At 43.4% G+C, this 14,645-nt stretch overlaps 1 protein-coding gene across 10 annotated transcripts in view; it reads left to right on the top strand.

The window, feature by feature from the left end:
• Positions 1–10,273, top strand: part of LOC137355582 (EVI5-like protein) — a 335,643-nt gene extending 325,370 nt beyond the window's left edge. For all 10 annotated transcript variants that reach the window (XM_068020857.1, XM_068020856.1, XM_068020855.1 and 7 more), the window contains one exon: positions 5,150–10,273. In XM_068020857.1, the coding sequence (XP_067876958.1) occupies positions 5,150–5,497 (348 nt within the window). In that variant the 3' untranslated portion in view covers positions 5,498–10,273. The remainder of the gene's footprint in view (positions 1–5,149) is intronic.
• The last annotated feature ends 4,372 nt before the right edge of the window (positions 10,274–14,645 follow it).

Raw genomic sequence — 14,645 nt, 5'->3', positions numbered from 1 at the left:
ATCGCAGCTCAATTATATTGAAAAATCAACTCTGCTCTTACTGCAGAAACCACCCCTGGTTTTACGACAGGTATGTTTCAGCAGCAGCCAGCTCAGCTTCACAACAAGTGCTTGTGTGCACATTTTGTCCAAAATCACCAGTTCCCAGGTCCTGGTAGGCCGGGGGTGCCGGCGTCGCCAGGTCCTGGTAGGCCGGGGGTGCCGGCGTCGCCAGGTCCTGGTAGGCCGGGGGTGCCGGCGTCGCCAGGTCCTGGTAGGCCGGGGGTGCCGGCGTCGCCAGGTCCTGGTAGGCCGGGGGTGCCGGCGTCGCCAGGTCCTGGTAGGCCGGGGGTGCCGGCGAAACATCATACAATCTTAGAAATTTACGAAACAGAAGGAGGCCATTTGTCCCATCGTGTTTGTTGGTTGATAAAGAGCTATCCAGCCTAATCCCACTTTCTAGCTCATAGTCTTTGGCCCTGGAAGTTACGGCATTTCAAGTGCATATCCCATACTTTTTAAATGCAATGAGGATTTCTGCCTCTACCATCCTTACAGGCAGTGATTTCAGACTTCCAGACCTCCGCCATCCTCTGAATTTCTTCTCTATCCCCTCTAATCCTTGTCCCAATTACTTTAAATCTATGCCCTGTGGTTATTGACCTCTTTGCTAAGGGAAGTAGATCCCTCCTATCCACTCTGTCTAGAACCCTCATTATATTACCTCAATTAAGTCTCCTCTCAGCTTCCTCTTCCAAAGAAAACACCACCAGCCAATGCAACATTTCCTCATGGCATAAATTTTCTAGTCCTGGCAACATCCTCATAAATCTCCTCTGTACCCTCTCCAGTGCACCCAAAGGTCCCTCGAAATGATTGGGCTTCCACAGCCCTCTGGGGTAGAGAATTCCAAAGATTCACAACCCTCTGTGTAAAGATAGGAACATAGGAGCAGGAGTAGGCCATTTAGCCCATCGAGCCTGCCCCGCCATTCAGTGGCTGATCATCCACTTCAATGCCTTTTTCCCACACTGTCCTCATACCCCCTTATGTCATTTGTATTTAGAAATCTGTCAATCTCTGGTTTAAACATACTCAATGTTCCTATACTTCTCAGAATCTTACCATTTATTGTTTATTCCCTGGCCTTGTTTGCCCTGCCCAAATGCATTACCTCTCACTTCTTCAAATTGAATTCCATTTGCCACTTTTCTGCCCACCTGATATCTTCCTGGAGTCAATAGCTTTCTTCCTCTCTATCAGCCACATGACCAATTTTTGTATCGTCTGCAAACTTCTTAATTGTGCTCACTACATTTAAAGTCTAAATCATTGATATACACTGCAAAAAAACAAGGGACCTAGTACTGAGCTCTGCTGAACCCCACTGGAAACAGCCTTCCAGTCACAAACACCTGTTAACCATTACCCTTTGCTTCCTGCCTCTGAGGCAATTTTGGATCCAACTTGCCACTTTCCATTGGATCCCATGGGCTTTTAATTTTCTGGCCAGTCTGCCATATGGGATCTTGTCAAAAGCCTTACTAAAATCCATGAAGACTACATCAAATGCACTGCCCTCATTGGCCCTCCTTGTTGCCTCCTTTTAAAAAAAAATCAATCAAGTTGGTGAGATAGTAATTCCTAACAAATCCATGCTGACTGATCTTGATTAATTTTTGCCTTCCTAAGTGATGATTAAACTGTTCCTCAGAATTTTTTCCCAATAGTTTGCTCATTGCCAAGGTTTGGCTGACTGGCCTGTAATTTGCATACGCACATATGAATTAGGAGCAGGAGTAGGCCACTCGACCCCTCAAGCCTGCTCCGCCATTCGATGAGTTCATGGCTGAACTGATTACTCCAAATTTCCACCTACCTCCGATAACCTTTTACCCCCCTTGCTTATCAAGAATCTATCTACCTTTGTCTTAAAAATATTCATAGACTCTGTTTCCACTGCCTTTTGAGGAAGAGAATTCCAAAGACTCTCAACCCTCAGAGAAAAAATTTCTCATCTCTGTCTTAAATGGGCGACCCCTTATTTTTAAACAGTGATCCCTAGTTTGAGATTCTCCCACAAGGGGAAACATCCTTTGCACATCCACCCTGTCACGATCCCTCAGGATCTTGTATGTTTCAATGAAGTCACCTCTTACTCTTCTAAATTCCGTGGATACAAGCCTAGCCTGTTCAATCTTTCCTCATAAGACAGCCCACCCATTCCAGGTATTAGTCTAGTAAATCTTCTCTGTACTGCCTCCAATGCAATTACATCCTTCCTTAAATAAGGAGATCAATACTGTACACAGTATTCCAGATGTGGTCTCACCAATGCCCTGTATAGCTGAAGCATAACCTCCCTACTTTTGTATTCAATTCCCCTCACGACAAATGATAACATTCTACTAGCTTTCCTAATTACGAGCTGTACCTGCATACTAACCTTTTGCGATTTATGCACTAGGACACCCAGATCCCTCTGCATCTCAATATTAGTAGTCCTCCAGTCCACTGACACCATGCCTGTAGCCAGAGTCGATTGGAAAATGGTCAGAGCCTCCACTATTTCCTCGCTGGTTTTCTTAGCCTGGGATGCTTTTCATCTAGATCTGGCAATTTATCCACTTTTAAAGATGCTAAACCCATTAATATTTTCCCCCTCACTGTATATCCCATACAATATTTCATGCTCCTTAACTACAATGTCTGCTTTGTTTTCCGCTTTTGTGAAGGCAGACGCAAACTATTCATTGAGAACCATGCCCGCAGTCTTTCGCCTCTGCACAAAGGTTAACCTTTTGGTCTTTAATAGGTCCTACTCTATCCTTAGTTATCCTCTTGCTCTTCATGTATTTAGTTCCCACGCGGCAGAGGATGTGCATTTAATGGGACGGCGGCCTACCCTCAGGGTCTCGCTACTTGCAACTTTCAACCAGACCTACCGAATCCATTTGAACTGGAGTACTGATCACCAGATCCCTCTAGACCAGGGGTATTGCTTACCAGATCACTATCGATCAGGGGTACCAGAAGCATGAGTTCCATATGGACCTGCATGTCAGAACCACTTTGCCTTGTCATAGTAACGCACCTCTTGACTCCCCATCGCCTGTCCACTATTTACAAGACACAAATCAGGAATGTGATGGAATACTCTCCACTTGCCTAGATGGGTGCAGCTCCAACAACATTTAGGAAGCTCGACACCATCCAGGACAAAGCAGCCCGCTTGATCCGCACTCCATCCACCACCTTCAACATTCACTCCCTTCACCACCAGTGCACAGTGGCAGCAGTGTGCACCATCTACAAGATGCACTGCAGCAATTCACCACACCTCCTTCAACAGCAACTTCCAAACCTGCGACCTCTTCCACCTAGAAGAACAAGGACAGCACCTGCAAGTTCTCCAAGTCTCACACCATCCCAACTTGGAACAATATCGCCATTATTTCATTGTCGCTGGATCAAAATCCTGGAGCTTCCTCCCTAACAGCACTGTAGGTGTACCTATCCCACATGGACTGCAGTGCTTCAAAAAGATAGCTCACCACCACCTTCTCAAGGGCAGTTAAGGATGGACAACAAATGCTGGCCTTGCCAGCAATGCCCAGATCCCATGAAAAAATATATTTTTAAAAATGGACTGAAGCACTTCAACCCTCAGGCTATCTTCAGACCATACCTTTGACAGCTTTGCACTTAGTATTTGCATTGGCATCTGAAGTGATGCTGCAGTGAATTGGAGAACTTTATTTAAAAAAAAGCTTCCTCCGAGGTGGCTGCTACTACGTTACCTTGCCATGCTACTTTGTAAGTTGCATTATGTGAAGATCTATGTAGCAGGTACTTTATTGGATTACAGTTACCCACCTAGACCAACCTGGGCAGGCAGACTGAAGTTATACTGCTAACTTTGTTGCTCTGTGGGCAAATTGAATGGATCTTTTCACAGTTGGCACACCAGCAACTGAAAGCTGGATTAAAGTTGGTGTTATGGAGTTGACTGTTAAATGATTAAAAATAATTTTCACAAAGTTCTGAGCGAGTCTATAGCTGAAACTCTGGAGCTGGTGAGGCAATGCTTGCGTGGACCCAATTTGTAGCCTTTTGTCCAATTACACTTGTCAATATGGTACTGAAATCAAGGCAAACTATATAGTATACCTAACCTAGATGGTGTGCAAAAATATAGCAAGTGGTTGAGTTATCTGACCTCAGTTAGAGATGCTACAATTGACCTTCTCACACAGCAAAAACTCAGCCCATTTCCTGCTGCAACGTTGAGATTTTTCCCTTCAGTATTCCCTTAAGTACAGTGCCATAAGCAGTCTGAGTTTCTCGTGTTTAGGGATGTGTCCATCCTTCCCGAAATCCACTTGGGCAATATACTATACAGGGATGTAAGAATGGGGGTCTCCCTGTTAGCTGAACTGAATATTTGTTTCTTTCACACTTTTCCTCCAATCTTTTTGAAGGAAATCCAAGAAAACACTTGGTAAGATGAGGCCAGAGCCAATCATTCAGCTGTGTGAACGTACACAACAGACATGATCAAACTCCCTTAATCAAAGCAGTACATTGTCTTTTTTAAAATATGAAAATAATGAACAGACTACGTCTCAGTACTTTTCTATCTCAGATGGTAGTGAGGAGGGAAGGCCTACTTTACAAACCAACCGAAGCCCAGTGTACAAGATTTCCCACCAAGCTGAGTGAAGCAGACTAACAAACTACTCATTGTTTACAGTCTTGGGGAACGTTCACATTTTTAAATGTCTTTTGACTCTGCATTTTTAAAAACCTAGTCTTGTGTGACTGCATTTTGCTTTAAAACCTCACATTTGAATATAACTTGCCAAAATCTTTCTATGACAAAATAGCCAGGAAATCTGAAAAAGTGATGGTTTCCATTCCTAATCACAGCACAGTGACTCGTGCTGCAATGTGTACACCTGTGTGAGCATCAGGTGAACACAATATATGTGAAGCCCACCAAAGTCAAATGGCCCTTTGCATGCGATATCAAAGGGCCTGTGAATCTGTAACATGACGGGAGGTGAATTGTGGGGCAGATGTGTTATCACATGTTTAACTTATTAGATATAACCTCAAACTGTTGGTGTGCTTGCCTCTTTGGATTAATGTCCGTTTGTTTTAAATGCAGATCCGGCTTTTCAAAGGTCAGGGGTCCTTTCAGACTCCGATGAGCTTTGATGGAATACATATTGTGAATCACATGGTCGCAGATGATGAATCCATTCACTCATCTGATGAGGATCTCTTACCAAGCCCCATAGGAGTGAGTGGCCTTCAGGAGGGACTGTACCCAATTCCGCACGGAAACAGCCATTTCCTCAGAGGGCTGGAGATCTCGGGAAAGGACAGTGATGGGAGCACCGACAGCGAACAGGAAGATCAGAATTCCGCACTAGAGCTTGAAGCAGAGATGGCAAATCACATAATGTGCAATGAGAGCCCAAATAAGGCACCCTCCATCTCTACGACAGTGTAATGGGGAACTCTACTGCATTCCACTAAGTGAGACTTACTGTATGTGAGACCTTCTTGAACTGCTAGTTACTTCTCAGAGTTGGGTCTAATATTAAATTCCACTCATATTTTCCAACAAGAATTGATCTTTGCAGGGGAGTGATTTTTATCAACCACTTGAGTTGCAGGATTTGATAGTTTTCCGTGAAGGAAATAGACTTGGAGTTGGCCAGTTTTGAAAACATTAAGTTTCTCCGGTGTTGCCGATTAAGTTTTCTGAAATCCGGACCCCAATACATAAAATAGCCATGTTCCTCCATAGTGCTTGATCAAGGTGGAGTGACCTCCAGTTTTCCCTGTGCACACTCCATATGGAGTACAGAAGATAATGGCAGCATTTAAAAATTGTTGATAGGAACCTGGTGTTTGTGGGATCTATCCTTTCTTTATTCTAAATCCTCATCAAGCCCATGATGTGTAGGATGCATTCACCTCTAACCTGGAGTTGATGTCGTACATTTAGATTCTCTGGAATCCTGGCAGTTATGGGTTGTTACTATTTTTGATACTTTGGAGGTTGAGCAAGAGAAATGACAGTACTGTGCAGCAGTCATATATTTAGTGACCAGCTAGGTGACTCTTCTCTAGATTTGTCTAGTTGTCAGCAAACACAGAGAATGGTGGCAGACTTTGATGCAGTATCTGACTGATGTGATGACGAACACATTATCTGACTGCCGCAGTGTCTGACACACTGCGGTGTCTGGTTGATGCGCCAACTGATGACACAGTATGAGTGATGCACAGTCTGATTTAGTAAGTATCCATCACTAGCTGAGTTGATATCTTTGTGACCAAGGGTTGAGTCCATCATTTTACTGATTGCAGTGATAGAAAATTCCCTTTTCGAGCCCCTCACTGCTTGGACATCCACTTAAACTGGCAAAATATTCACATGGTTTGAAGTCCAAATCATCATCAAATGATGTACTGCTATATTCAAATTTCCTTTGAAGTTCTTTTTAAACTTTATTTAATTTTAGGCAATTCAGATCATTTTTGTTCGACAAGCTTGTTTTTGTTTTTTTTAAAACTCTGATTGGCTCTTGTTCTTATTGTGTGTTGGATCGCCCAACCTGCTCCACTGGGACACTTCTGTCATTTCCAAATATTCCAACCCTGCAAGAATGTGTTTCCATTCCCAGTTAGATCCAGGGCTGTAAACAAGTTCTGCTTACATTCGTTCTCAATGTACAGAAGTTAATGTACTGCATCCAAGTAATATCATCGAAGGAGTTAGTACAATGAGATTCTGGGACAAGTTGGACACTCCCATGGAGTTCAAGGAGCAGGTTGGGCGTTCTTGCCCGGCCCCTGTGGGGCTGGATGTCAGGTCTTTGCCTTCCATCCATGAGGAAGTGTTACGGCCCATTTTTCAGTTGCTAATTGGAAATCTAAGTTTGTTTTTTTTTATTTTCTGAAAGTTTTTTTATTTAAATGAATGAATTTTAGTAATAGGAGTTTGCAGTGTAGCCCCTCCCCCAATGGGTTTGGGTTTATAATGCCCCCTCGTGCTCGCTTCCCCCCCCCCCCCCCCCCCATTATAAAATCTGTTGAGTACTAGAGTTGAGATTTCACAGGAAGAGGTCACTGGATTGATGGGGCCCCATCATAGTCAAGCAAACCACACTATCGAGGATCATCCTCATCTCCCTTTGGCCAGTGTTTCACCTGCAGTAGTCCAGTAAATCACCACCTACACAGTGTAGGAAAACGTCACAGGTGTAGTAAAATTCATGGTTCTTTTATTATACTGTAATCCTCCAGTTAGGGAAGGATGGAGGGAATCCAAAACAGGTCACTCGCCCTAGGATTTTTTTCTTTAGCGTATAAGTTAAAGGTGACGATGATGTGGATTTAGACACAAGATGGCTGAAGGAAGAGGCAAGCCATATCTGACCAGTAGTCTGTTGCTGTAAATTGTTTCTACAATGTTGCACGTGTATAAACTGTAGTTCAGTAAGCTATTTCATTATCTGCCCACCCCCAAACTCTCCAATCTCTGCATGTAGGAACTGACATCACTTACCCAACATGGGAGGGTAGCAATGTGAACCCTCAGTATGTACATTTTAAGGGGGTAAGTTTGCCTGTTGAAGCTCAGTAGCCCAGGGGTAATGTTAGGGAATGTATACTGATAGTGTTTGAAAATATAAAGTGAAGCTCTCCTTCATGGAAAGAGTTGGTGCTCTCATTGCCTGAGTATTCCACATGGTCATGCTGCTGTGTGTCCTGTTTATATCTGGGTGTGTGCAGGAATAATGTGCCAATCTCATGTCGCTCCATCTTGGGTTCACTTGGCTTTCGTTTCCTCTTGTATCAACATAACCATCACGTTGACAGCAAACACTCCCTCATCACTTCAGGATTGCTGCTTTGAAAATCAGATCGAAAACTAAAAGGTTTCTGTTTCAATTGGACTGTTTTTCATCTTTGAAAATATGGTGTAAATAGGACAAACAGAACAGTTTTGTATATCTTAAAGTCTGTGCCACTGCTGAGGGAGATCCTCACTGTGTTAAGTTGCCGGGGTGGGAGGGTGTAATTTACTGTCGTGATAGGGGCAATATAAATCTCACTGAGGTCAGTGTTAAAGTTCAGGCACTGACACTCACTGTTGGGGGTCTATAGTCAGTGGCGGGGGGACTGTGACCATCACAAGCTTTGTTCGCATGGCATGGGATGCTCTGGCCTGGCTTCTGTTTGCCACAGGACTCTCTCCTCCATAGACCTGTTTCCTGGTTTCTCAATAACAACGTAATGTATTTATTAGCTGGTGGAAGTTGGCTGGAGGTACCTGTACATTTGATGATGCATATATTCATATAAGACAAGGTGCTAAGTTGGTGAGATTACTGAGCTATCTAGGACTGATCTTTTTGCACAGCAACTCTCAATTTGTGTAAAACAACATCAAGATGTAAAATGGAACTGGTGACTGTGCCCCGAGGGTGTGTGCGGCCCACTGTCAATTTACAGAGACTTACTCATTTTAACTCTCTCCAATATGCTAATTTCCAGAATGCTTCCATCTCTGTTCTGAGAGCTGATTTGAGTCCATCACTGCCAACATCTAATATCCTGTCCCCAGGAACTCATTACCTTGAGTGAAAGTGTGCCTAATGGTTCACGCACCTGGGACCTGGGCCTGCTGCCATGAATCACATCCCAGGGGAGGGCATGCCACAGATACAGAGACTGCCACTAATTTTACTGCTGCTATGTTTATCTCCGATGAAAGACCAATGCTTGGTGCGTTGTCACTGGCTCATTTCCTCTCCGGTATTGGCTGTGAAGTCCATACTTGGCCCATTTAATATAACGTCTGTTGTTGTTGAGATGTTGTACACTGGGATTGGACTGGCAGGTTTCATGTGATGTATACCATTTTATGCAGAAGGTGTATGTTTATTTTTGCTCTTCTGTTACCTGGGAATTCTATACAGGTAAATGCAAATATATCGATTATCCTGTTTTCAAACTCCACATTACAGTCACAATATTTCTAGCAGACTGACATTGCTTTCGTGCTAATTAACTTTGAGCTGGACATGAATGCACTATTCTTTAGGAGTTAAGCCAGGTCATATGCAAGTACCAGTATTATTGAGAGTTATCACCTCACCTATCATATGCAGTGTGTGAAACTTGAAACAACTATACAGTTAGTTACAGTCCCCAGATGGCATTCACTGCCCAGCCCATCAGAGTGGCTGCTTGGTGAGGTCACTGCCTGCAGAACTGTAACCCAGCTCAATCAGTGCATATGTCCTGGAAGCTGCATCCAGCTCTCCTAAGTGGGGAATTACTGCGGTTTTGGATTTTGTGAAGAGAGGGTTAATGAGTTGAAAGATGGCCTACTGACTGTGGAAAGAGCAATGCTCTGAACTTTAATGTGCAATTATCATCAAAATCAAATTTAGACAGATGTAAGAGAAATCTGTCTAATGCATTCTTATAAAAGGAGGCTTTATTATTTGGAGGTTGAAAGTGTATAGGGCTCCAGTCTAGTTGCCATGAATCGATACTGATGCGTATGTGCAATAACTGTCTCTGGAAGCACATTGCAAGGTTCCAGATGGGTTTACAGTGTGTGCTGAACACTCCAGGTTTGTGTGTCTGCGCTGAGCTCACTCAGTGCATTTCATTATGTAATTGTTGGTGTCATACCTCAGTCCCTGGGAAGAGTCATAGCTTGCTCAGTTGTCTGAATGTGGTTATCCTCATACGTTCCATGATGAGTGGCATCAGCAAATAAAGATTATCTGTCACGTGATGTCTGAGAGTGAGTGCTCACATGACCAGTGAGTAGTTTAGAGGTTATATTTGGCACAATCCCAGGGCTGTTACTGAATTGTATATATTCTGCTATTGTGTATTGCCAAAACTATGTAGTATACAGTTTCTATTGAATTTTTGTGAGAATATTCCACATTGTTTTTTTTTTGAAGTGTCTGTATTGCCACATTCAGACTGCCAGTACATTTTGTAAAGCTGCTGCGTGCTTGAACCATGATCATTATTAGCTGCTAGCTATGTAAATAAGGACAGCAAGTGCACACTGAACCGTAATTGTATTTTCACATGAAGAGCACATGCTTTTTTGTGTACTGTGTAACAATGGAGGATCCTGATAAAGCAGTGAGTGTGATACAGAGATATTAAACCAGATCATTGTGGGTCTATTTTTCTCATTGTCAGACTTATGGCAACAACACCTCTGTCAAACCAGATAGTTTGCGGTACTTAAAGATTTGTTGAAGTTTGAAGAAAGTAAAGCTCGATAATTAGTGCCAATGCTGGCTGGTTTGATTGTCTGACACATTTAGTCCCTTCAGACCCTGAAATCTCATCGAGGGCCTTGACTTATGAACAGCAAGTTAATTGATATCATTTACCTATCTATTTATTACCCTCTCCACGCCAGCTCTTCAAATGTTAAATCACTTATTCATATCTTTATATGTTTATATCGGTTCATTTATAAATAGCAGGTCAAGTGGGCACTGTCTTTCATGTTACAGAATCTCAGAATTGTTACAGCGCAGAAGCAGGCCATTTGGCCCATTGTGTCCGCACCGGCTCTCCAAAAGAGCAATTAGTGTCATTCGCTGCCTTCTCCCCATAACCCTGCACATTCTTCCTTTTCATATAACTGTCTAATTCCCTTTTGAGTGCTTCAATTGAACCTGCCTCCATCACACATTCCGGCAGCGCATTCCAGACCTTAACCACTCGCTGCATGAAAAAGTTTTTCCTCATGTTGCTTTTGCTTCTTTTACCAATTACTTTAAATCTGTGCCCTCTCATTCTTGATCCTTTCATGAGTGTGAACAGTTTCTCCCTATCTACTCTGTTCAGACCCCTCATGATTTTGAGTACCTCTATAAAATCAACTCTCAGCCTTTTTCTACAAAGAAAACTGTCCTAACCTCTCCAATCTATCTTCATAACTGAAGTTCCTCATCCCTGCAACCATTTTTGTGAGTTTTTTCTGTACACTCTCCAATGCCCTCATGTCTTTCCTAAAGTGCGATGCCCAGAACTGGACGCAATACTCCAGCTGAGGTCAAACTAGTGTCTTATACAGGTTGAACATAACTTCATTGCTCTTGTACTCTATGCCCCTATTAATAAAGCCCAGGGTACTGTATGCTTTATTAACCGTGCTCTCAGCATATACTGCCACCTTCAATGACACATGCACCCAGGTCCCTCTGCTCCTGCATCCTCTTTAGGTTAGTACCTTTTATATTGTCTCTGCATGTTCTTCCTACCAAAATGAATCACTTCACATTTCTCTGCATTGAACTTCATCCGCCACCTGTCCACCCATTCCACCAACTTGTCTGTCCTTTAGAAGTTCTACACTATCCTTCTCACAGTTCACAATGCTTCCAAGTTTCGTATCATCCGCAAACTTTGAAATTGTACCCTGTACACCAAAGTCTAGGTCATTAATATATAACAAAGAACAGTATAGCACAGGAACAGGCCTTTCGGCCCTCCAAGCCTGAGCCGATCTTGATGCCTGCCTAAACTAAAACCTTCTGCACTTCCAGGGACCATATCCCTCTATTCCCTCCTATTCATGTATTTGTCAAGATGCCTCTTAAATGTCGCTATCGTACCTGCTTCCACCACCTCCCCCGGCAGCAAGTTCCAGGCACTCACCACCCTCTGTGTCAAGAACTTGCCTTGCACATACCCTCTAAACTTTGCCCCTCGCACCTTAAACCTATGCCCCCTCGTAACTGACTCTTCCACTTTGAGGAAAAAGCTTCTGACTATCCACTCTGTCCATGCCGCTCATAACTTTGTAAACCTCTATCATGTCGCCCCTCCACCTCCGTCGTTCCAGTGAAAACAATCTGAGTTTATCCAACACTGAGCCCCTGGGGAACTCCACTACAAACCTGCCTCCAATCCATAACCACTACTCTTTGTTTCCTGTCACTCAACCAATTCTGTATCCATGTTGCTACCGTCCCTTTTATTCCATGAGCTACAAGTTTGCTCACAAGTCTGTTGTGTGCAACTATATCTTTTGAAAGTCCATGTACATCACATCAACAGCATTGCCCTCATCAATCCTCTCTGTTACCACCTCAAAAAAAAAAACTCCAAGTTAGTTAAACATGATTTTCCCTTAGGAAATCCATGCTGGCTTTCTTTAATTAACCCACATTTGTCCATGTGACTATTAATTTTGTCCGAAATTATTCTTTCCAGAAGTTTCCCCACCCAAGTTAAATTGACTGGCCTGTAGTTGCTGGGCTTATCTTTACACCCTTTTTTGAACAAGGGTGTAATGTTTTCAATTCTCCAGCCCTCTGGCACCACCCCGGAGTCAAAGGAAGACCAAACAATTATGGCCAGCGCCTCTGTGATTTCCATCTTCACTTCCCTCCTTGAATGCATCTCATCTGGTCCTGGTGATTTATCCACTTTAAGTATAGACAGCCTATCCAATACATCCTCCTTAACAATTTTAAACCCTTCTAGTGTCTGAATTGTCTTCTCTTTCACCATTGCCTGGGTTGCATTATCTTGGTGAAGACATGCAAAGTATTCATTTAATACCTTAGCTACACCTTCTTCCTCCATGCATAAATCTCTTTTTTTTAGAATTTTTTTTTTTAGAATTAGAATATTACAGCACAGTACAGGCCCTTCGGCCCTCGATGTTGCGCCGATCATCTGACCTACACTATTCCATTTACATCCATATGTCTATCCAATGACCACTTAAATGCCCTTAAAGTTGGCGAGTCTACTACTGTTGCAGGCAGGGCGTTCCACGCCCCTACTACTCTCTGCGTAAAGAAACTACCTCTGACATCTGTCCTATATCTTTCACCCCTCAACTTAAAGCTATGTCCCCTCGTGTTTGCCATCACCATCCGAGGAAAAAGACTCTCACTATCCACCCTATCTAACCCTTTGATTATCTTGTATGTCTCTATTAAGTCACCTCTCCTCCTCCTTCTCTCCAATGAAAACAACCCCAAGTCCCTCAGCCTTTCCTCGTAAGACCTTCCTTCCATACCAGGCAACATCCTAGTAAATCTCCTCTGCACCCTTTCCAAAGCTTCCACATCCTTCCTATAATGCGGTGACCAGAACTGCACGCAATACTCCAGGTGCGGCCTCACCAGAGTTTTGTACAGCTGCATCATGACCCCGTGGCTCCGAAACTCGATCCCCCTACTAATAAAGGCTAACACACCATATGCCTTCTTAACAGCCCTATTAACCTGGGTAGCAACTTTCAGGGATTTATGTACCTGGATACCAAGATCTCTCTGCTCATCTGCACTACCAAGAATCTTCCCATTAGCCCAGTACTCTGCATTGCTGTTACTCCTTCCAAAGTGAATCACCTCACACTTCTCCGCATTAAACTCCATTTGCCATCTCTCAGCCCAGCTCTGCAGCCTATCTATGTCCCTCTGTACCCTACAACACCCTTCGACACTATCCACAACTCCACCGACCTTCGTGTCATCCGCAAATTTACTAACCCACCCTTCTACACCCTCATCCAGGCCGTTTATAAAAATGACAAACAGCAGTGGCCCCAAAACAGAACCTTGCGGTACACCACTAGTAACTAAACTCCAGGATGAACATTTGCCATCAACCACCACCCTCTGTCTTCTTTCAGCTAGCCAATTTCTGATCCAAAGCTCTAAATCACCTTCAACCCCATACTTCCGTATTTTCTGCAATAGCCTACCGTGGGGAACCTTATCAAACGCCTTACTGAAATCCATATACACCACATCCACGGCTTTACCCTCATCCACCTGTTTGGTCACCTTCTCGAAAAACTCAATAAGGTTTGTGAGGCACGACCTACCTTTCACAAAACCGTGCTGACTATCGCAAATGAACTTATTCTTTTCAAGATGATTATAAATCCTGTCTCTTATAACCTTTTCCAACATTTTACCCACTTTTTTTTTTAGATTAGAGATACAGCACTGAAACAGGCCCTTCGGCCCACCGAGTCTGTGCCGAACATCAACCACCCATTTATACTAATCCTACACTAATCCCATATTCCTACCAAACATCCCCACCAGTCCCTATATTTCCCTACCACCTACCTATACTAGTGACAATTTATAATGGCCAATTTACCTATCAACCTGCAAGTCTTTTTGGCTTGTGGGAGGAAACCCACGCAGACACAGGGAGAACTTGCAAACTCCACACAGGCAGTACCCGGAATCGAACCCGGGTCCCTGGAGCTGTGAGGCTGCGGTGCTAACCACTGCGCCACTGTGCCGCCCCTAACTTTCTGGTTCCTAATTGGCCCCACTCCTCCTTTTACCACCTTTTTTACTATTTATATGTCTATAGACAACTTTGGGATTCCCTTTAATGTTGGATGCCAGTCTCTTTTCATGCTCTGTCTCTTTGCTTCTCTTATTTGTTTTTTTCACTTATCTCTGGACCTTCGATATTCAGCCTGGTTCTCAATAGTATTTTCTACCTGGCATCTGTCATAAGCACACTTTTTTTTTCTTTATCTTAATCTCTACCTCTTTTGTCATCCAGGGAGCTCTGGATTTGTCTACCCTACCTTTCCCCTTTGAGGGAAC

Source organism: Heterodontus francisci, chromosome 43 (genome assembly GCF_036365525.1).
Source record: "Heterodontus francisci isolate sHetFra1 chromosome 43, sHetFra1.hap1, whole genome shotgun sequence".
Classification (NCBI taxonomy): domain Eukaryota; kingdom Metazoa; phylum Chordata; class Chondrichthyes; order Heterodontiformes; family Heterodontidae; genus Heterodontus; species Heterodontus francisci.
Note: the sequence above shows the minus strand (reverse complement) of the source record. Positions and strands in the feature narration are given on the sequence as shown.